Below are 22,553 nucleotides of genomic sequence, written 5' to 3' on the forward strand. Positions count from 1 at the left end.
AACAACTTGACACGTATGTGATACTATGTTTGTTGCTTAAGATTTTAGAAATTGCATAATTTAATTTAATCAGTTTACTATCAATCTAAAAGTGGTCAAACTAAATTATATGAACTAAATTTACAATTCATGCACAGTAAAAAAAATTAGTAGAAGAATTTGACCCATGTTAGAAGTTGACTCCTATGAGAGATTTTCTTTCAGAACTGACACACCTCTTAACAGGTCTGCTGACGAGAATCCTACAAGGGCTATCTTGACTTCCAAAACTTAACCTAAAATATTTTAAGTGTGAATTGTATGAACAAATTTCACTTTTTAAAGGGGAAAAAAAACAGAACCAAAGAATGTAAAAGCATGTATATTTCTCACTAATAGTTTCGAATAATAGTGCTTCTAACTCGCAACAAATCTGTTTGTGATTTTCGTAGGGGGAACAAAAACACTGCACAAGTATATAAATTACGACCTCTCAAAATGTTTTTAAGGCCAAGAAATGGCAATCAATACATTAAACGGCAAATTTACCCGCTTGCAGTGTTGTTAATGTTTTCCAAGGACATGACAGCACCAGATCGGCCTTCGTCCGACGGTTGGGAATGTGTCATCAGAATATACAAGACCCAAAAGTGAAGGCATACCAAGTAGACCAGAGACCAGAGTTTTGCTGCAGCATTTCTTCTTAGGAATATTGCACCGGCCACGAATATAGCATCTAACTGCTTCACTATAGATCCGAGTTGTTTTTTGCCTGAACGGATTTTGTCCTTGAATAGAGGCTTCAACTTCGAATCGGAAAGATCCCATGTTCCAGATTCCAAATCGCTTGATGCTGCATCGCTTGTATTCACGGAACTGTTCTCGTCCAGCATCCTCAAAACTGCCTGGAGAAGCAACGAGTGTAAAGTACAAAAGATTAGTTGTTTGGTTCTGAAAATTTGTACTGCTAATTGTTCGTAAAATAATATCAACCTCAATTCTGAACGTTAATGTTGCCTTCTCGGAAGAGAGAGATTCAACCTGCGGGAAAAGAAAAAACAACGGAGTGAATGAATGAGACTTTATTGCTATTTGATCCGACAAGGAGCAGGAGAAATGATGTTTAATATTTGATATTGATGTTCTTCAATTAACTTATTGCAGACTGTGTTTGATTTTCCACTGATGTTGGCGTCTGCTACTGTTTTGACATGATCATCATTCACGCCATGTTAAAAGATGAAACAGTTTAAACTCTCTGTGCAATGAGCCCGGTAAAGTGGAGACCCAAGTCCGACCAAACATAAAGAGCAGTTCAGTTAAAGCTTGCTAAGATCACTCTTATCCTTCCGCTCAAGTACCTTATGACATGCTAGACAGGAAAAATATCAATATGATTATTTTTTATTCAGACAGACCTGGGCTTGTTTCTGAATTAAGCGATCAGTTAGCTGTCCGAGCCTTCGGTTAAGCTCAACTTCTACTTCTGTTGGGTCCTCCATTTCTTTCCTTGTCAATTCAATGCTTGCTTCCAGTTGTTTTGCCTGTTTGTAATAAGCAGATTGAATTGACATACAGAAAACCTCAAACACTTCTATACGAATAAATAGATCTAAAATATCAAGAAAAACATGTAGATACATATAGTTGAGTTCAATGGAGAAATTGAATTTCATGCAAGTTCTCAATTCATGCAAATTTATATAATTGAATGTGATTTTTGTAGATAGAACGAAAGAGGAAGCTAACCTTGCCTTGCAGCCGTCCAATTTTATCAATGACAAGAGAGTACTCGGCCTCAAGTATTTCACATTCGAATTCAATTCCCTTCGAAGCTGCTAACTACAATAATTTGAAATAAAAAGATTATAGAAAAGATGACCCAAAAATGGCCAAAAGTATTTTTGCTGAAAATATCAGGAAATATGATGCTATGTTACACCAGAGTATCTATGTCCGATACCCATATCCAACACACATTTGGACATGAGTATAGGGGATAGGACATTCCAAAAATCCTCCAAATACATGGAAACACTTGGAACAAAAAAATTCACATATCCATGTTAGACACAGACCCGTATTCAACACATACCCAAGTTTGAGTAACATAGATATGAAGAATTTACTCACTTGGTTTGGATAAGTTCCGCTCTGATAACTACTAGAGATCCTCCTCTTCAGTTCTACAAGGTGAGAAAGAATCAATACTTACTAAACCGGATAGGATTATTTCATGGTAGTATTAATCAAGAAACTGCAGATGACCTTTCCTATGCCCTGCAAAACAGGAATCTTGTGCACTGCACGATAACTTTAATACTTATAAAACATTATGTTATCCTCAACAATTATATGATATATCTAAATTCTAACCAATGCTGCAAGCAGCAGCATTACAGTCAATATGATCTCTAAAATGCACTTGTAATATTTTAATCAATTTAACTGGTTGAAATACTTACATTCCCATTCATTAACTATAAGAGGAAAAGTAGCAAAAATCCTAGCACAATTTACTTCCTATAATAAATATTTATTCTTGTTCTATTTTTATGCATAAACTCATTTAAGGCCAGTGGTTTTATATTTTTTTTCTTCTCTTTCCTGTTTATTGGGGTTGAGATAGGACATAAGTGCAGGTTCATCCAAATTCTTTCAAGAAACTATAATCCGATAAAAATAACAGATTAGATACCTTCATGGGCTGTTTCTTTCAACTCTATCTGTTGTCGGAGATCTGCTATCTGATTAATCTGATCCAAAAAGCTAAAACGTAATGAGCAAAATATGTGAGGTTATGGCAGGATGAGGCAAGAAATTCTTTCATCATGATGTTAGTTACATTTAGAATAGATCTATGCATTCCTAAGTGATCAACTAGTAAATTAAGAACTAATCAACAAGCCAATAAAAGACACTACCAAGTAAAGTCCATTATACATTTTATATAGGAAAACACCAGTGTTGGTTTTCCTTATTTCTTTGTTATGTGTGTTTATCCTACCATCTTTTCTGTGATAAGCTTGAAAATTAGCACAGTCTGGAATAAGAAAAATGAAAGAAAAACCAGATTTTAGAACCTAGAAGCTAATGACATAAAACTGCAATAAAGGAGGATGATAGATCCAACAGACAATTGATATTAGAAGTTTATCATACCTCTACTTCAAGTTTCTTCTGTGCAGTAGCAAGTGATCTTGCAAGATCAGCATTTCTGGTCTGCAATTACTAGTGATATTTAGAAACAAGAACTTCAGGACATAAATAACCAACAAAAATATGGAGAGAAGAGTCCAATGAAATATGAAATAGGAATTTTAAATCCATTGTTGCAGGACCTCTAGCTTTGCTAATCGCTGGAGGGCATCCATTCTAGTATTATTATGTTTCTGCTTTTCTAGCTCAACAGCTTCCATCATTTCCATCATAGTTGTCTGTAGCTCTGAAGCCTAATTCAAGTAAGAAGATAACAAGCCATTAGTGGTAGAGTTGAAGATAACTTCTGCTGTAGGTCAAGGGAAGGGGAAAGAAGAGAAACAGAGGATGGAGGGATAATAAGGGAGAAAGTTGGTGAAACAGATGGATCTTTCAGTAGTAGAATAAAATGGGGATGAAAATCAGAGTAATAAGACAAAAATTAAATCTAGGGATAAAATCAAATATTCTGATCTCAATGTTCTTCACCGTTAGAAACAAAATGAAATAATACTTCTAGACTACTGTACACACAAATACCAAGTATAACCTTATAGCTCTAACTCTAATAATTCCTTAAATAGTAAAATCATGGAATGTGAATGATCATGATCTTGTCCCACATCAACTTCATTGACATTCAGAACAACTGTAAGCATACATTCAGAAGAGGAAAACTGTAGGCATAAACCATTTAGATGTAGTTTGGGATTAGCTGCTAATCATTAATGAAAAAAACAGGAAAAAAAATACTGCAAACATGTCTATGGTCTCTTTCCAATTCAAAGTGAATAATGATTCATGTGTGCAAACATTGTCCAGCCTTTTCCATCCTTGGCTGTGTTAATAGTCTTTATTTCTGTCAAGTTGTCACTCTAGCTTAACAAATATATTAGAAGAGGTAGACCTTGGAGGCATAGCACTTAAATTTTTAGTGTTCTAAGTTATAACTGGGTTTTACAGAGAAGGAAAAATGAGGGTTGAAGAGACTGGGGAGGGTAGTTGCTAAGAAGTCATACATTCTATCTTAACAATATACAGAACTTGCAGGATGGATAATCCTAACATCTTGTTCCGGGCCCAACTCTTCATTTTTCTTTAAGTAATTATATTCACACCCATGTCCAACGCATATTTGGACATGAGTTTTGGGATATGACCATCTAAATACATAGAAAATTTTAGAAGTTAAATATACTTGTGCCGGGCACAAACTTGCATCAAATACTCACACCTAAGTCCAAGTAACATAGTAATCCTATATCCTAGTTTTAATGGTTCCCACTACCACCACCACCCTCAGCCACTAAACACCCAACTCTCCAAAAAGAACATATTATGCATTACATTTTTCCTGTGAAAGTAACAAATTTCTTGGTTAAGCATTTTAGATTTAAAGTGTATAATCTTGGAAATTTGGAGAAAAGAAATGCCCGTTGTTATAACAAAATATTTTCGTATCAACTCCATAAAAGGAAGGAAGAAATGTGTGCATGCATTCATGTAACATTGTAAAAGGGATCATGTAATGTTACCTCTTTTGCTTGTTGTTTGGCTCTTTCCTCAAGTATTTTCTCTAAGCTCTGCTTCTCTCCCTCTAATTTCGCAACCATATTCTCTCGTTCTTTGATAGCTTCAATAGCTTTGGCTGCTGCTCGCTCAGCCAAAATCCTCTGCTTCCTCCTCCTCCTTTCCTCCCTCTCAAGTTCACTTTCAGAGCCAGACGAAGAATCAGAATCAGAATCTGAATCAGAGCTTCCATTACTTGTTGGCTGAGAGGTCCTTTTCACATCATTGGAGACTAAACTTCTGGATGAACCGGTGGACTTGGATTTCTCACTTACAGTAGTTACCAACTGATCGTGAGCATCAGGCATTCCTATTTTCACATCAGGTACCCCGTCAGTATTTCCCAATTCTGGCATGTTTGGAGGCAAATGGTTCTTGCTTACAGATCGTGACAACCCTTCAGCATCAGACAGAAGGTCTCCAGAATCCAATTGCCAACCATTTTCTTCATCCATGTCATCTTTCAGTTTCACCATAGAGATTGAATCAGTGACCTCGTGATTCAATTTCAACCCTTCCGAAGTCTTACCATCATTCTGTATATCAATGCTATTATTAGAAGCACGCCCTGAAGAGCTCGATTCTTCACCTTCATTTGGCTTCCCATTCAACTTATTTCCAGAAACAATATCTGATCTCCTCACAGACTTGCTAGCACTAACATCGCTTTTCTCATTCTTCTTCCTTTCCAACGACAACGAATTAGACCCTAATTTTCCTTTCCTCCGTGCATCCTTCCCCAATCCCCGAATCCCAGACACCACATTACCACGAGTGTTCCCCAAAGAACCGGTCCCATGACTTGGTGTACTAAGAAGTTCAGTCCAATCACTATCTGTAAGCGAAGTCTTAGGTTTCACGGAAGCTTTCGAACTCGAAACCTCTTTGTCCAGATTTGGAACATTAACTGCCTTATTACTATTACTATCATCATTACTAGATACTTTAGCATTTTGATCACTGAATAATTTCCCTTGATAATCATAATTCTCTTGTGGTTTCTTTTTCAATTGATCCTTTAAAGACACAACCCCACCTGTTTTCGTCGGAGTATCAATTTTAATCTCATCAGAAAGTGGCTTCTCATTCTTCTTAAGCGACTCCGCCGCTTGCTGATCGATCTGAGCCGTCAATCACATAATTAGTTACAATTTAAAACCACTCTAAATCAAATTCAAAATTTCCTATTCATATAAAGAAAAAAAAGCACAGTGAACAATGAAATGAAATCAGATCCATAAAATTCAAAATGGTCATTACCTCTCCCTTGAGAAAAAGAATGAAACTAGAATAATTAAAAATATGTTCGAACAAAAAATAAAACAAAATAAAAAATTTTAAAACTTACCTGTTGAAGGAGAGTTTCAGCAACTTTGAGCTTGGAGGAGATCCAATTTTCCATGTGAACCTCGTTCTTTTTTTATATTTATTTCTTCTCTTTTTTTTCTTTTCTAATTAGCACATTTTAACCTAAAGCCTTTTTTAATTAATTTTTGTGGTTATGGGGAAAAAAATGTTGGAGTTGCAGAGAAGACGAAGAACGGAAGGAAGAAATTCGAAGGGGGGGAGTAAGTGCCAAAACGACAGGTTGGTGAGAACATTGGGTCCCGTCAGCCTTTGGATTTGGGCGATCAAAGGCTCATAAGCTACAGAATTTGTGCATCTCATTTTGGATCGTTGAGATCATGCGATATGGGCTTTGATCTAATAAAGGCGACCTAATGAGATGCCCCAAGTTAGTTAAGTTTTGGGTGAGCTACAGTAAAATTCACTAAATTTCAAAAAATTATAAATTAGTCGTTAAATTATTTGAAAATTTTCATTTCAGTTACTAAATTAGACAGCAAACTCCAAGCAATAATTCGACAAGCGATATGTTAAATCAATACCCATTGAAGAGTAAAAGAAAATATTTTAAATCCAATTCGATTTGATGAGATTAGAAAAAAAAAGTTGTTTAAATTTTTATTCGTACACTTGTGACAATCAAAATTATTTCATATAAAAAAATTAAATTGTAGAAAAAAATAGAAAGAAGAACATTTGATTGGTGTAGGTTTAACAGCTCAATAACTTAAATGAAAAATTTAAATGATTCAATAATCATTTTATAATTTTTTAAATTAAATGACCAAAGATAAATTTATTAATAGTTTACTTACTGGTAATGATAAAAATGCATTATAATTATTCAATTTAAGGTCTTCTTAAAACTAAATTACAATAATTTTTTAAATTTTAAAATTCATCATTTCAATCAAAATTTCACTTAATTTTTACTTAAATTTTCAATAAATATATTTTTACATTTTTTTTCATTCATATCATCAATACCATAATCAGAAATTAAGACAAAACACTAATGAGAATTTAAAAAACACACAAAAATAAATTGCAAATAAAAATATCTAAAAACTAGTAGCAACAATTATTTGACTGTTTCGTTGCAGTAACTTCATCAAGGCTGATTATTTCTTTTCCACCTTTAAGACTACCAATATTATCATTTAATTTAGAATCTAAATATTTTTTACTCGTGATTTCATGAATTTTTGTGATCATTCGTAAAAATGCTTCTTCCACGTTCAAATTTTGCAGAGCTGATGTTTCCATGAAAAACAAACCATGGGACTCTGCTAGATTCCTTCCTTCTTCTTCGCTGACTTGCCGGAATTGGGTGAGATCAGATTTGTTTCCAACAAGAACGACTACGATATCCGAATTACCGAACTCTCTTAGCTCGTGCATCCATTTCTTCACGTTCTCGAAGGTTGTTCTTCGGGTTATGTCGTACACTAGCACTGCACCTAATGCTCCTCGATAGTATGAACTTGTAATTGCTCTGAATCTGCACGAAAATCAATGTTTTTATAATGAGATTGATAGTTAAACCATCATGTTATTAAATTGTTTGTCCGACTGGTTCAATTAAAAAAAATTAAAATTTTTAAAAGATAAAACTTTTTGGTTCGATTATCGGTTCAATAAGCTCGTATTGATTCTCAATCTAACAAGTTCAAAATCATTATTTGGACTATACCTCGGCCAGTCCAATCCAATTCAAATATTCTTGACTAAAATTGACATTATTTATGTAAATTAAACTATTGTGGATGACTTCAAATAAGTCTCCAAATTCTAAAACATTTTAATTGAATCCTCAAAATAAGGGTGTAATCGAGCTAAGCCAAATTCAAATAGTGGTAAGCTTTAGCTTGATCAAATATCAATTTCAAAGTTTGAGCTCAACTTGAAACATAATTGAGTTACTTAAGCTCGAGCTTGATTAAGCTTGTTTATCAATTCTCGTACTTAAGCTTTAATTCGAACTCAATTGAACTTGTTCAAATTCAAGCTTGATTAAGCTCATTCATATTTCAATAATATAAAAATATATTAAAATAAATGGCTCAACTAGACTCATAAACCATTTAAATTGAGTCTTACAGTGCTCGAAGTTAGAACAAGCTCAAACTTGTGAGCATCAATGTCTCATTTACACTCATAACTAAAAGTATCAATAATGTATCAATCACATCTTTTCATCAACTTAATGTCAATTTGGACATTAAATACCAGTCCAAATATGACATGGAGAATGTTGACCAAATTTTAAACATAATGTATGCCTACTACATGAACAACTTGAATGTGGCGATGAAATAGAGTCAAAATTATTTCTTTAAAAAAAACACACATCAAATATAAATTACTTATACAATACAAACAAAGGTGTTTAAATATAAATTACTTATACAATAGAAACAAAGGTGTTTAAAATTTAATTAATATATTTTTAATATATTTCAGTTGATATCCAAACTAATATTTAATATATAAGTTAATAATGAGTCAGAAGGAAAAACGTACAAGCTAATTCAAAATCTGGAGCGTTATTTGAGGCATGTGATGTAACTAACGAGGTAGAAACTTAAGAACAAAGAAACTGATTCCAAACGTATCAAGGGTATATCAATTCCCCACAAATGAAACTTTGTAAATCTCTCTCTATTTTCATCTGTTAACTTTTATTAGGATAAATCTAAAAAAAATATACACTTCATAAGTAATGGCATTTGACTTTAGTAGTTTTCACCAAATACCAACTAAACCTAACCTCCTACCAACAATGAAATTTGTCAATTTCTAGATCATAAAAGTCCAAACAAAAGTAGGGTTTTAGTGAGGGGTTAACTCTCGCTTACAATGTGAATGGGTTATAAATGGTGTGATAATTAATTACTAAATGACGATATTGATATGTTTTTGTGTAATATTTTATAGCTTAGTTTTTAGCTTGTTAATAAATTAAATATTATTTCAGTAAAAAATAAATTATCTATTATATACATATAAATATAAATATATTTCAGATCTATATAAATATATTTATATGTAAATATAAGTTTTAAAATTATTGATTATGTTTGATAATTTAATAATTATTAAATTTAACTATAATCATAGAAAAACTAAAACCGTTAAGATAAAAAGATTTAAAATTTGATTTAAAATATCAAATTTTTGTATCAACTAATACACATCGGTATAAGTCAGTATTGACTGCAACAGGCCGAAACACAATAAAATGATTAAAACGCATTGAAATTTTGACCAAACCTGAACATAAACTACTTGATACCAATTTAGGACTGAAATGATATGACTAGTACCAGCAAAGTACCAACTATCATGGTGATAACGATTCAATTCTAATCTATTTTATAAAAAAGTTATGGTTATTATGTTGTACTTTTTTTTAAACGAACTTAAACTTAATCAAATTCTATCAGATTAGGTTTATTGATTTTTTATTTTTAATATATATTATAATATTTTAAGTTACTTTCGTACACATTTGTAATAAAAAACTAAAGAATTAATGGTAAATTAAATATAAATGTATATCCTATAATTATGATTTTTTAAAATTTATGAGTCGAAAATCAAATTAAAAAAACGATGCTTGGACCTAATTAAGAAAGCTTGTAGAAAAAGGGTGAAACAAAAATATGGCTTCAACCAAAAGGAAATGGACCATTTTGCCACTTCAAGTAAAACAAATAACATTCACAAGCATGGTAGAAGAATTCATGATAAACAATTTTCAAAAGCTGACAACTTATTTGTATTTGTTTTAAGTAGAAATGAATCATAATTTCATTTAAGAGGGATTAAAGTGTTATTTCAAAAAAAAAATTAAAAGGTTAAACCATAAATCTATTATTGGGACCGAGATGACAGTCTACTCTTTGCCATCTGAATTCAAACTATTACGACTGGTTGAATTTTAATTCAATCTGTACTATTATTATTGTAATAATATAAAAGTGGTTCCATCACGATGAAGGCTATAATATTTTCTAATTTAGAGATTTAAAGGATTTTAGGATGGTTTCCTTGGATTACTTAGGGGATAAGATTTAAATTATATCGAATTTATCTAAAAATAAATTATTATTTTTTAAATTCAATTTAGGTCCCACCAAGAAGAGGAAAAAAAAAGGACATGCTTATTATTTTTTATTATTTTTCCATTTATCCGATATCCATTTGAATCAGCAACTCAAGTAGCTGGAAAGATGAATTTATATGATTTGGCTTGACCGAGTTAACTCACTAGTTATCATACATATGCATGAAATCAGTTCCTACGGAGAGACACTGTTAACTGAGTCAGTTTCAGGTAGTTCATGCTCCAGCTGAATTCTAGTGAGTTAAATCAGTCAAATCAAATATTCATCTCCTTGAACTAATAAAACACATGATTAACACAATAATCAACTCATCATCTCAAAAAAAAAAAACATTTAAACGGCATAATCAAAAGCAAAAAGAAAATAGTGATGGAAAACAGAGTTTACCTTTCTTGGCCGGCGGTATCCCATATTTGAGCCTTGATAACCTTATCGCCGATCTTAACATTCCGGTAAGCAAATTCAACTCCGATCGTCGGCTTCGAATCCAACCGGAACTCATCAGTAGCGAACCGCGAGAGAAGGTTCGATTTCCCGACCGCGGAATCACCGATCAACACCGCTTTGAACAGGTAATCACACTCTTCATCATATGAATCAGCCATACATGAATTAAAAAGCAGAGCAAAGCTAAAAAGAAATTAAAAGAGAGCCAAAAAACACAAAGAGAAATTGAGTTCTTTTTTTCTATTTGTTTTTGTGAGTGTGTTTATATTTACATGTGAAAACATAGGTAAAAAGACATATTATTTGGCTGTTTGCTTTTGATGTTGATTATCACTAATATTATGAAGCTTAACCTTCCCCTCTTTTTTAGGTTAAAATGCGTCATATGTCCCTGTAGTCCTCCTATATTTCAAATTTAATCCATGTTCTTTTATTTTTAGAAATTTAATCCCTATACTTTCTAAATTTCTAAATTCAGCTTCAATTATCAATACTGTTAATTTTTCTGTTCAAATTGTTGATGTGACATTTTGAAATAAAAAAAATACTCATTTGGTAGCAATATATCTAAAAAATTAATGTTGCAATAAACTTAAATTTAACAAAATAATCTTAACAGTGTTAACAATTGAATCTGAATTTTGAAATTTGAAAAGTAAATAGTTTAAATTCCTAAAAATAAAAATATAGGGATCTATGACATTTTAACATTTTTATAACTTTCTTAGGGTTAAAATACTCCATTGGTCCATATACTATTCACATATTTAGAATTTAGTCATTTTATTTTTATTTTCAGAAATTTAATCTCTCTACTTTTTAGATTTTAAAATACAAGTCTAATTGTTAACATTTTTTTTGTTAAATTTGTTGGTGTGATGTTTTGAAATTAAAAAAATGGTATTTATGTAGCTAAAAAATGATGTTATAATGAACTTAAATTTAACAAAATAATCTTAGTAGTTTGACCTAAATTTTAAAATTTGAAGAGTAGAGGACTAAATTTCTAGAAATAGAAGTATATGGATTAAATTCCAAATTTAGTAAAAGTACATGTACCTATGACATGTTTTAACCTCTCTTTTTTATAATCTTCTTAGTGCTAATCAATTTCCCAAATAAATAGGCTGTGGGGAGGAAAGGGCAGGACAGAGTAGCTCAATTATCTTCTTCCATGTGTTGTCATGCTTTTTCTTTGTTATGATTACGTGTCTTTTTATTATTGGGCCTTTATGTGGCATCGTGGTTTTTGTATTATGGGCTTAATTCTATATTCAAAATTTTAGGTACTGAAATGATGTTTAATCATTCTATATAGGATTAATCTGATTTTTGGTCCTTGAATTTGTCGATTAAGTTCATTTTAGTACTTAAACTATCCTTTTTTATATTAGTCTCGAAATTTAGTAATTTTTCTCAATTTGGTCTATTAACTTAAATCCAGTTAAAATGTGATGATGTGGTATTATAAAATTATGCCACATCATCACCAAGAAATTAAAAAAGCTAATATTTTATATATTTTTTAAAAATTTTTCGATAAAATGACGCGATATTAAATTTTAACAAAATTCAAATTTATGGATTAAATTGAATTTTTTTTCCAAATTAAAAATTTTTTTACATCAAGCCTTCCATATGCTAAACCTCCTAAAACGTACAACATTTTTATGTGCAACAAATATGGTAGAATAAAAAAATTATTTTTTAGGAATTATATAAAAATTATAAAATTAAAATTTAAGGGAAAAAAAAAAGGACAACATTTATGTGAGCTGTTTATAGCATATTGAATTATTAGTTTAGATGTCTAGGAAAGTATAGAAAATGAATGTCACGTTTTCTATAAAATAAAGCAAAATAAATAATAAAATTCTAGCATTAAAAAAAACATTTAATTTTCAACTTGACAATTTATTTCAATTTGATCTTAAACATTTTTTGGTTCACATTAATTTTGAAACTTGAAACCTTTTTCAATTTTGGTATATGCCACGATCATCACTTAAAAATTTATAATTTTTTATAAAAAAAAAGTTGTTAATATTGTGACACAATCTCAAATTACCATGTCATCAAATTGACCATAATTAGAAAAAAAATGTAAATTTCAAAGCTAAAGTGAACCAAAAAAATTAGGAGCAAATTGAAAAGAATATCAATTTCAAGGATTAAATGTTGATTATACCTTAAAAAACAATTTTCAATTCCTTTTGTGGGTAGAAAACCTTCCCTTTTCCTTAAGGAATCTTTTTAAACTCTTCTTTTAAAAAAAAAATAGCATGTTAATGTCTAGAATGACCTAACATTTAAAACAAAAAAAAAGCATTTTTCATTTATTATTATATACATATAATTAAAACATATTTAAATACGAATTATAATTTTTTCTACCAAAAAATATATTTATACTTTTATTATTATTCTCCTGTCTTGTTATTTGTTGTCGTCTTCATAATGGACCAAACGTAAAGCCAAGCCGCATGCCTGGTCCCTTTAATCTTTTATATTATTTATATTAAATATTAGCTTGGGTAAAAGTATTATAAAAATTATTATATTAAGAGTTGGATTACATTTTGTTATTTTTATTTAAAATATGAACAAATTAGTTTCTATACATTAAGTCAAATAGTAAATTGGTCATTTTTGTTAAAAACTAGTCTTTATATATTAGCATGATGTATGCATGACATGCCACGTATCACTATATAATTATTTTATCAGCCACATTAATTTTCTTTATAGTGCAGATAGATGAAATTTTTAACAGAAATAATTAATATGCTATTTGAACTAATGTTCAGATGAATTAACTTTTCAGACTTCATATTTTTAGGTGCTCAACTCAATCCAATCAAATTGAATGAGTTGAAATAAAACAATTAAAAGCAACTCAACTGAGTTGAATTAAGGTGGCAACTCGGGTGAGGGTGATGAAATCTTAAACAAATTAAATGCAATAGGAATGATGGGTAAAAAGGTGTCCAAAAAGAATAGATTAATTGAGGATAAATGCATAGCATATTATTAGGCAGACAGATGATTACGTGAACGTGAACCTCCATGATCACGGATCACCTTAGCTACCTTTTGTTTTTTTTTTTTGAATTTGTTTTTTTAAAGCCTGATGAATATTTTCTAGTAATCATGTAAATATCAATTTGAGTAGTAGGTTTATTAGCTAAAATAAATTCATTCATGTTCGAGATTAAGATCTGATTAGTACATTTATTTATGTGATAGCATAGTGTGTATAGGGTGTGTGTAAGTTTGAATTTTCATAGAATAAGACAGTGATCAAAATAGTCAAGATATTAGTTTTCGATTCAATTAGTCTAAAAATTGTAGAAAGGTAAATTTTAACATAATTTCATAATTATATATATATTAATTCACTTTTAATATGTAAAAAATTATATTTTAATTGAATTTTAATTAAATTGATATTATTATTGTAATAATTAAAAAGACGTAAATTTCTTCTATTTAAGGGTCATGGTAAAAATAAACAAATACCCAATTTGTGATGGCCAATTGAACTAAACCGATTAATTTGGATTTGGTTATTTCGTTTTTTTATTAATTAATGTTTTCAAGTTGGATCCGAATGCATTCAACACAGGCTTTTAATTCTAGGCCTAATAAGATTGAAAGATACTAACATTTTGGGGTCCAAATTACTCAATTGTGCATAAGTTTAAACCCACATCTTCAACTTCATAAAATGTAAGACTGCTGACCTAGGCCCATATCATTATAGTTTCCGTTAGGGGCGTGTAAAATTTAGGTAAAACCGAAAAAATTCGGTTAACTGACTGATTCATCGGTCAGTTAACCGAATTTTTTCGGTCGGGAGTCGGTTAATTATTTTTTGATTTTTTGGTTAACGGTTAATTCGGTTCGAAATCGGTCGGTTAATCGAATTTTTTCGGTTTAACCGAAAAAATTAATAAATAAATTTATAATATATAAATAGGCCCACTATTCACCTAAACCCAATCAAAACCCAAGTATTCAACCCAACCCAATTACCCAACCCAACCCAATCATAAAAATTACAAATAATTTAATAAATAAAAATAAAATTCTAAAACTAAAACTAAAGTCTAAAAGTCTAAAAATAATTTAATTATGTAGTGATTCAATTCGGTTAATTCGGTTAATTTGATTAATTTTTAACTAAAAATAAAAAATATATAATTTTCGGTTAATTCGGTTAACCAACCGAATTAACCGAAAAAAATTCGGTTTGGTTACTTTTTTTTGAAAAAATTTCGGTTCGGTTAACGATTAAAAATTTTGAAAGGTCGGTTAATGTTATTTCGGGTCGGTTAACCGAATAAACATCCCTAGTTTCCGCCTTGAAAGCATATTTTATTAGCAAATTATATTTATTTATAATAATATTCGTAAAAAATTGGTACCACACATTAATCAAATTTATATTTTTTATATAAATTTTAAAAAGATCAGAATAAATTTAGAAAACTACCTACACATAAGATATCATAGTTTTATTTATTTTTTATATAATTTTTTAACGGACGTTATTATGATTTATGTCTTTTGAGAGATCATATAATAAATGGGGGGAGATGCCAAGAATTTTATTTTGAGTTTAAATTATAAACCTAAAGTTGGAACCAAATCTTTTATAAATCATTTAAATTTTTTTCGAAAATGTTTAAATAATAAGTTAAATTATGTTTTTTTAAGTAATTATATGTGAATTCAATTCGGTTCAATTATCAAACTTAAAAAATTTAAATATTAAATTAAATTTTAAAACGAAATTTAAGTACTTAAGTAAAAAAAAAGTTTTAATATTAAATTAAACCTCCAAATACAATGATATGTGTGCTTTAGGGCACTAACATTTAGGTGCATGTATGCTCAATTAATCTCAACCTTACCTACACAATACCAAGTTTGAGGACCCCGCCACTAAAATTCATATACTATAGGGAAACCATAACACAACATTGAATTAATTGGCCACTTTTAAACCCTAGGGGCGACATAATTGACAAGCACTCCATGACCGAATAATTTGGCCTATACGGTGGCTTTTGACTTTTACTCATAAACCTTGAGATTCCTTCAACAATAATTCAAATCCAAGAATAAATTTCTAATGGTATGACCAGAGCAAACCGAAGAATATTCAAGGCATGTTTCAAAATATTTCTAGAATCCCTTATCTTCAAACAGTATTAACATTAATCCACGTTTATAAAAGCGTAAGAAATATATTTCGATTATTTGTTTATTTGTGCACTATATTGATTTAATTTGATTTTATTGTTATTCGCACATGTATTATATTTACGATTGTATTATATTTGTACTTATAATAGAGAGTGTAATTGAATTATAATTTTTTTGAGGTCAAAATATAATTTTATATTATATTTACTTATAACTTTATCATTTTTGAAATAATTGAATAGAAATCTTTTCACCTTTTAGGATCTAAAGTGAAATTTTACGACATACTAATTTTTATTTTTGTAGTTTATAAATAAGATGAGAAAAGGCAAGACCTCTGCCTTTAGATTATTGCTCTCCTTTTACTTTCACTTTTGTTTTTTGGTTCAACAAAGCTTCTAATCCACTTCAAATTGCAGACGGCACGAGATAGTAGATTCTGAAGACCAATTTTTATTTATTATAGTTGAATGGACTTTACTTCAAAATTGAGAACCTTCTATGCTTCAAATCGCTAAATCTGGGTGAATTATATATATGTATATCCACTCTCTTATTTTTATATTAAGTTATTTCAATTTTTTTTTCTTCTTACTTTTCTATTGTAAGTATCTTGTTTTTATTTTTTCTCTTTAGTTTAGACATATTATTTACAACAATTAAAAAGTATACATAAAAATGGTTCGAGAACCCAAATATATAAACAAAGCAACGTCTTAATCAACGTGCTATAGATCCGAGTTTTCGCAAATGATATACCTCTTGTATGTACTACTACTTCTATACGTGTGCTTGATTGGGTAATTCAACACGTCGATATTTACATAATAATATGAGATTTAAAATAAATTAAAAAATTATACTAAATATAGCATTAATGGTAAGATTGAAGTCTTAAAAAACCTAAATCTTAAGTTTGAATCTCGATTTGGGTAAATCATTAGTTCTCAATTAAGGATGGATTTGGATGGGCGCTTGGGTGCGGTGCATTTAGCTTACTTTTTGTCTCATACTACAGTATCGTTACAATATCTAATTTCACTGTCACCGCTGTTTTTATATTAACTGTAGGTAAACGCACCGCCATCCAAACTCACATGTTAAGATAAAAAAAAATAAATATAGAAATGTTCAAAAAATAATATTATTTAAGTCATTAATAAATTTTAAGACATCATTCAACGAATTCCATTATTTTTGGGCGTATTTCCCTTATAAATAATTTAAGCAAGTCTATACGTTACTCGTTTCTTGTGGTGGTCAATTGTTGTAGCTATGCATTTACTCATTACTCGTTTCTTGTGATGTGATGGTTAACTGTTATAACGAATGAGCGTAAGGTGGATAGATTCGTCCATCGTAATTTATTCATTAATGGGGGGATATACGAGGCTCTTTGATTTCTGCAGCCAACCGTTTGACCTAGTCAAACCTTTACAATAAATAACAAAGGTAACAGTTAATCTATACCTTTTTAAATATTTTAATCTACTCAAGTATTTATTTTTAAAACCGGTTCAACATTAATATAATGTTATAAGAAAAAAGAGAAAATTAATTAACTGAGATACTCTTTTCTGTTTGGGAAGGGAGAAAATTTCATTAAAAAATGAAGGAAAAAAAATAAAATCCTCAGTAATGGAACCAAAGCATTTTTCATTTAATTCGATAAAGCTGAGAGAACTGAACAAGTAGAACATATTATGAACGGTTATATATGAAAAACAAGCTAAGAAAAATCTCTAAAACGCTACCTTTGATCCAAGTTTTTTGAATCAATTAATCACCGTATATCCTACGGCTTAGATCCGTCGCCATTGCTGGGAATCGAAGAAGCAGTCATCATCTTCCGAAACTCCTCGAAATTAACGTGCCCGTCGCCGTCCGAATCGACCGACTTGATCATCCCGACGCAATCATCGGCCGAACACGTCATCCCCAGCCGATTCAAGACCTGGTGCAACTCGGTTGCCGAGATCAAGCCGTTCTTGTTCTGATCGTACAAATCGAAGGCCTCGCGCAACTCCGAAGCGGCGTTAACGGCGTCGGAAGAAGCGGACCAGAAAGTGGAGAATTCGGAGAAGTTGATGTAACCGTCTTGATCGCTATCGATGTCTTCCATGACACGCTTGAGCTCTTCCTCTGAGTAGTTGGATCCCATTGCCTTCAATACGTCGCGGAGCTCCGTAACAGAGATTTGTCCGTCTTTGTTGGCGTCGAATTGATCGAACACCCTCTTGAGTTCGTCCGTGCTTTCCATGACGGTGGCCAGATAGGCTGTTTGGGCGGAGTTTGGGCTGCCGTGGATGAAGCTTTTTAAGGGAATGTAGGTCACTTTGTTTAGAACCAGACTTGGAGGGCTTTTATAGCCGTGGGAGGGAAATTAGGAAGAAAATAATAAAGGGCCCACTTTGACCGGTAATTAAATTGGTTTCCATTAAAATTGAAATTAACTCTGTGGATATTATTTATTGCATAATTATGAGAATGTTAAAATTTTAAAATATAAAAAAATTAAATTAAATAATAACGTAAAGAATATTAAACTTTTGTTTATATCAAATTAAAAAATAAAAAACAAATTAGAAACAAAAATTGTGGAAGCAACTTGTAATGGTTTTATAATGTTATACCTAGGGTGAGTTTGGATCGGCGATTGGGTGCGGTGCGGTGCGTTTAACTTACTTTTTGTCTCACGCTACAGTATCGCTACAGTATCTAATCTCACCGCCACCGCTGATTTTACACTAACCGCAGGTAAATGCACCGCCCATCCAAACTCACCCCTAGTCTGCTTGTGATTTTGCAGGTGATCGTTTTTATTGAAGGAGGATCACCTTGCAAATTAATGGAGCTATGGATAGGACATTTATATACCTTAGGTAATTTATAATAACAAAATAATAATTCAATTAATTTGTACGAGCAACACATGATACTTCAAGAGTTATTAAAAAGAATTTAATAAAAGTTGTCAAGTATCGAGAAAATCCAGTTCACCTAATTAGGCTATCAACTCTCACCTTTAGAAATTAAGTTATATATTTTTATAAGAGTTAACATATAATTTCAAAATTTTATTTGCTTATAATTTTATTCATTTTAAACAACTTTATTCCTCGTACCCAATTATAAAAAAATAACTTTGATATATTTATAAAAGGAAAATAAAATTAAATCATGGGAATGAGTAATTTGCCCCTTCACCTTGTTCTAACATATTAAATTGACATTTGAATTTGTATCTCACAAAAATATTTATTATTTGTTATTAAATTATATATTATTTATTTTTAAAATTTATATTTATCAAATGGTATATTGAGAAATATTAATATAAAATTATTAATTTAAGTGACGAAATATAAATTTAAGTATCAATTAAGTTAAAAAAATAATTTACATACTACCTAAATATTTATAAATAAATTTAAGGGAAAAAGTATGTCTACAGGAGTTACTATAAATGTCGAATTGAGATGGAAATAAGTGAACCCCAAACGCGTACGATCCTAAAAGAAGGCGTGTTCTTTTACAAGTAGATTGGATTAAATTTATTAGCTTTTCAATTTCATTGGTTAGTGGAGGTGCAGACGCCGCTTCCACGCGCCTTCTTTACGCTGCTTCCGTATATGCTCATATGCATCCATCGAAAATTACTTATTTGATTTGATTGAGTTTGGTCGGGTATGATTTTTTAGATTTTTAAATTGTTTATAATAATTTGTTTTATTTTTAGTTAAATATATACGAAAGTATTCTAATTTAATAAATTTTATTTATTTGAAATTTAATTTTTTTTATTTATTTGATATGTAAATTTGATTTTTTTAGGTACTAACACTTGTTAAAATATGTTAAAGTGACAGTGATAATGACCATTAATAGTATGGTGACACATGACAAATAAATAAATAAATTATAAAATAATTATTTTTGCCTCATGTCAAATGTGAGATTATCATATGTCACCATATTATTGGTTGTTAGTATCACGTCAACATATTTTAACAGTGCTAGTCCGATATCTAAAAAAGGTATTAAGTTAACTTACGGTTTTTAAATTTAGATACTAATTAGGTCCAAAAAATAGTTTACATACTAAATAGGTATAAGTTTCCAAGTTTAGGTACCTCCGTATATATTAACATTTTATTTTTAATTTTTTTGTATTAAATTTCAAGTTGTTTAACTTATTTTAAAAAAATAAGACTATGTTTTTTTTCTTTACTTTTTTTTAAAATATTATTTGCTAAAATTTTAAAGTTTTTATCCGTTGTTTTAAATATAAAACATTTATTTTTAAATCATAAAAATTAAAATTAATTATAAATTTAATAAAAACCTTTGACTTGATTCCACTCAATATAATTCTTTTATCTTGTGTCTCAAAGATCATTCAAGTAGTTTGATTCGTATTGATTTTTGATTTCTCAATTATTTTATGAACTTTTTCAATCATATTATTCGCAGTCTCACTAATTAAAATCACTCATTTTGCATTTTTATTTTTTCATCATAGATAAGAAAGAATCATGATAATGGAATGTTTTGAGGTTCTCCTTCTTTGTGGTTGATCTTCTTTTTATAGAGCATTTCTTTTGTGTGGTTGTCATGCCTTTTGCATAAATGTTAAACGAACCATGAAAAAAGTTGGTGATTTTCAATACTTTATTGCGACTGTAATGGACGAATCATTTCACTATCAACGAAATACTAGTTACTATCACAAGATTAGAACTTTAATTTCACAAACTATGTGATTTTAGGTAATTCTTTAAAACTTAATTTCATAAACTATGTGATTTTAGGTAATTTTTTTGTTTTAAATTTATCTAAGTCAGCCTAATTTTTGCAAAAGTGAAAATTCTCGTATAAAATCTTTAAGACTCTGAAATATGGTAAAAGCAACTCGAAACGAAAAAACAACAAATAACAAAAAAAAGTCAAAAGGAAAATAACACACACCAATGAATAATGCTCCCAAACAATTATGAACGAAATTATTAAAAAGGAGAGGGAATACCTCTATTTATAGTCGAGCTCTCCCAAAACTAACTGTACAAATTGAATCATATCGACATTTAAGATTAGAGCTTATCCACAATTGAAAGTCTTGAGAAATTTAAACTTCATACAATCTTATCCCTTTAAGACTTGCACGATTCACTTTGGTAATTCTAATTTTACTAAAGTGTTTCACTGGGCCACAAAGGCTTTAAGTTGACAGACTTCTCCATATGTTATCAGAATCGGGTCAATTCAAGTGGGTCAAATGAGTCTGATTTAATAGATTGACCTCCATAGGACGCTCTTTGTGTAATGGCCATGGGCATTGAACGGCAACCCATGACACTAATCGACTTTTAGTGACTGAGATTGATTACAATTATTGCTTTAAGAATAACCTATTTTTCGAGTCCAAGATACTTATGCATTGAACCCGACCAACCAATAAAACTTTTATTCATGTTAAAATTAAATGTGTTCATTGTTTGAGTTAAGTTTGAATCAGGCCCATGTGTGATATCGGTACACCTTATACTTTTTCCAAGCTCAATTTTGTCCAAAATATGAACCCTAAAGTTTACCTAAACTCATTTATATTTGTAAATGACTAATCCAAGTTTGGTTTCGACCCCCATATTATTATTTTGAGCTCTTTTTAAAAATTATATCATTTTTAATATAATATGTTTTTCCTTTATTAAATTTATATTTTAATATTTATATTATTGTATTATATACTTAAACTTATTTGTTATAAATGACATAATATATAAAAATTAAATAAAGAATATATATTATAAAAAAATCAGACTTAAATGTTGGAGGCCGAACTCATCTCATATTATTCAGCCTCATCTTTTCGGTACATTACAAATGGGTTTTTTTGGCTCGTTTAAATCCTTGCTCCAAATTGATCCATGTACATTGTCGAAACTCTTTTTTTGAAAACAAAAGTTTTAGTTGTCGACTTAAAAAACAAAAACTGGAGTCGCCATCGATCCTTTATTAAGGTGTGATCGGCCCACCTTAAAAACAATTTCGGTCTGCGAAATTTGAGAAAACAGGTCCGAGAGTCAGTTACGCACGAGGAAGGATTAGCACCCTCGTAACGCCCAAAATTGGTACCAAATTATTTTTTTAATGCCTTGGTGTCGAAAATTTGAAAAGATTTTAAAAGGAAACTTTTATTTCATGAATGGATTAAAATAAAAAGACATTCGCATTTCAAAGAAATAAAACACCACACCCAGTGAGTTAGGGCACAATGTTTTTAAATATTCAAAATACCCGAATATTGCCTTTTTCTTTTGACAATTCTTATTTCGAGAAGAAAATGTCATGACCAGTAAGTTAGGACCCAACATTTTGAATTCCCGAGAATAAGTTTTTATTTAAAATTTGAATTTATTGCAAAACAAATATTTGACTTTCTAAACTCATCGAAAAATAATCGCGATCCAGTAAGTTAGGACACGATCCTTCACGAGAATCATGAATGCCAAACATTTTGGAGATTTGTAAAAATATGATGATTTTAATGCTTCGATAAAACCAAAATATATTTCCCGAAAGGTATGTTAAAAGTTAATGAATAATATGAAACCCAACTTTAATTTCAAACATATATGAATAAATATTTACAAATATATACAAGTTTAATAT

The 22,553-nt window shown here is 30.2% G+C and overlaps 3 protein-coding genes across 3 annotated transcripts; all 3 read right to left on the reverse strand.

Annotated features, from left to right (window-relative positions):
• Window positions 1-348: 348 nt before the first annotated feature.
• On the reverse strand, window positions 349-6,370 carry LOC107941465 (golgin candidate 2). The gene is made up of 10 exons (XM_016875029.2): window positions 6,095-6,370; window positions 4,713-5,867; window positions 3,321-3,431; window positions 3,142-3,201; window positions 2,678-2,735; window positions 2,113-2,165; window positions 1,729-1,821; window positions 1,398-1,523; window positions 973-1,020; window positions 349-884 (listed from the first exon to the last, which is right to left on the reverse strand). Exons 1-10 carry the CDS (start codon window positions 6,146-6,148, stop codon window positions 525-527), a joined length of 2,118 nt encoding a protein of 705 aa, XP_016730518.1. The 5' UTR covers window positions 6,149-6,370; the 3' UTR covers window positions 349-524.
• Window positions 6,371-7,134: 764 nt separating this feature from the next.
• On the reverse strand, window positions 7,135-10,978 carry LOC107941456 (ras-related protein RABA6b). The gene is made up of 2 exons (XM_016875021.2): window positions 10,611-10,978; window positions 7,135-7,594 (listed from the first exon to the last, which is right to left on the reverse strand). The coding sequence occupies exons 1-2, from the start codon at window positions 10,826-10,828 to the stop codon at window positions 7,162-7,164; spliced, it is 651 nt and encodes a 216-aa protein (XP_016730510.1). The 5' UTR covers window positions 10,829-10,978; the 3' UTR covers window positions 7,135-7,161.
• A 6,542-nt stretch (window positions 10,979-17,520) lies between these two features.
• On the reverse strand, window positions 17,521-18,233 carry LOC107941454 (probable calcium-binding protein CML27). The gene has a single exon (XM_016875020.2). The coding sequence runs from the start codon at window positions 18,139-18,141 to the stop codon at window positions 17,677-17,679; it is 465 nt and encodes a 154-aa protein (XP_016730509.1). The 5' UTR covers window positions 18,142-18,233; the 3' UTR covers window positions 17,521-17,676.
• Window positions 18,234-22,553: the final 4,320 nt, after the last annotated feature.

Source organism: Gossypium hirsutum, chromosome D12 (genome assembly GCF_007990345.1).
Source record: "Gossypium hirsutum isolate 1008001.06 chromosome D12, Gossypium_hirsutum_v2.1, whole genome shotgun sequence".
NCBI lineage: Eukaryota > Viridiplantae > Streptophyta > Magnoliopsida > Malvales > Malvaceae > Gossypium > Gossypium hirsutum.

Excerpts from the sequence above, each read along its gene's own strand:
- LOC107941465 (XM_016875029.2), bottom strand. The coding sequence starts at position 6,148 with ATGGAAAATTGGATCTCCTCCAAGCTCAAAGTTGCTGAAACTCTCCTT. Across the intron at positions 5,868-6,094 it reads CTGAAACTCTCCTTCAACAG|ATCGATCAGCAAGCGGCGGA; the intron begins GTAAGTTTTAAA and ends TTGACGGCTCAG. Across the intron at positions 1,524-1,728 it reads TTGGACGGCTGCAAGGCAAG|GCAAAACAACTGGAAGCAAG; the intron begins GTTAGCTTCCTC and ends TATTACAAACAG.
- LOC107941456 (XM_016875021.2), bottom strand. The coding sequence starts at position 10,828 with ATGGCTGATTCATATGATGAAGAGTGTGATTACCTGTTCAAAGCGGTG. Across the intron at positions 7,595-10,610 it reads GATACCGCCGGCCAAGAAAG|ATTCAGAGCAATTACAAGTT; the intron begins GTAAACTCTGTT and ends ATTTTCGTGCAG.
- LOC107941454 (XM_016875020.2), bottom strand. The coding sequence starts at position 18,141 with ATGGAAAGCACGGACGAACTCAAGAGGGTGTTCGATCAATTCGACGCC.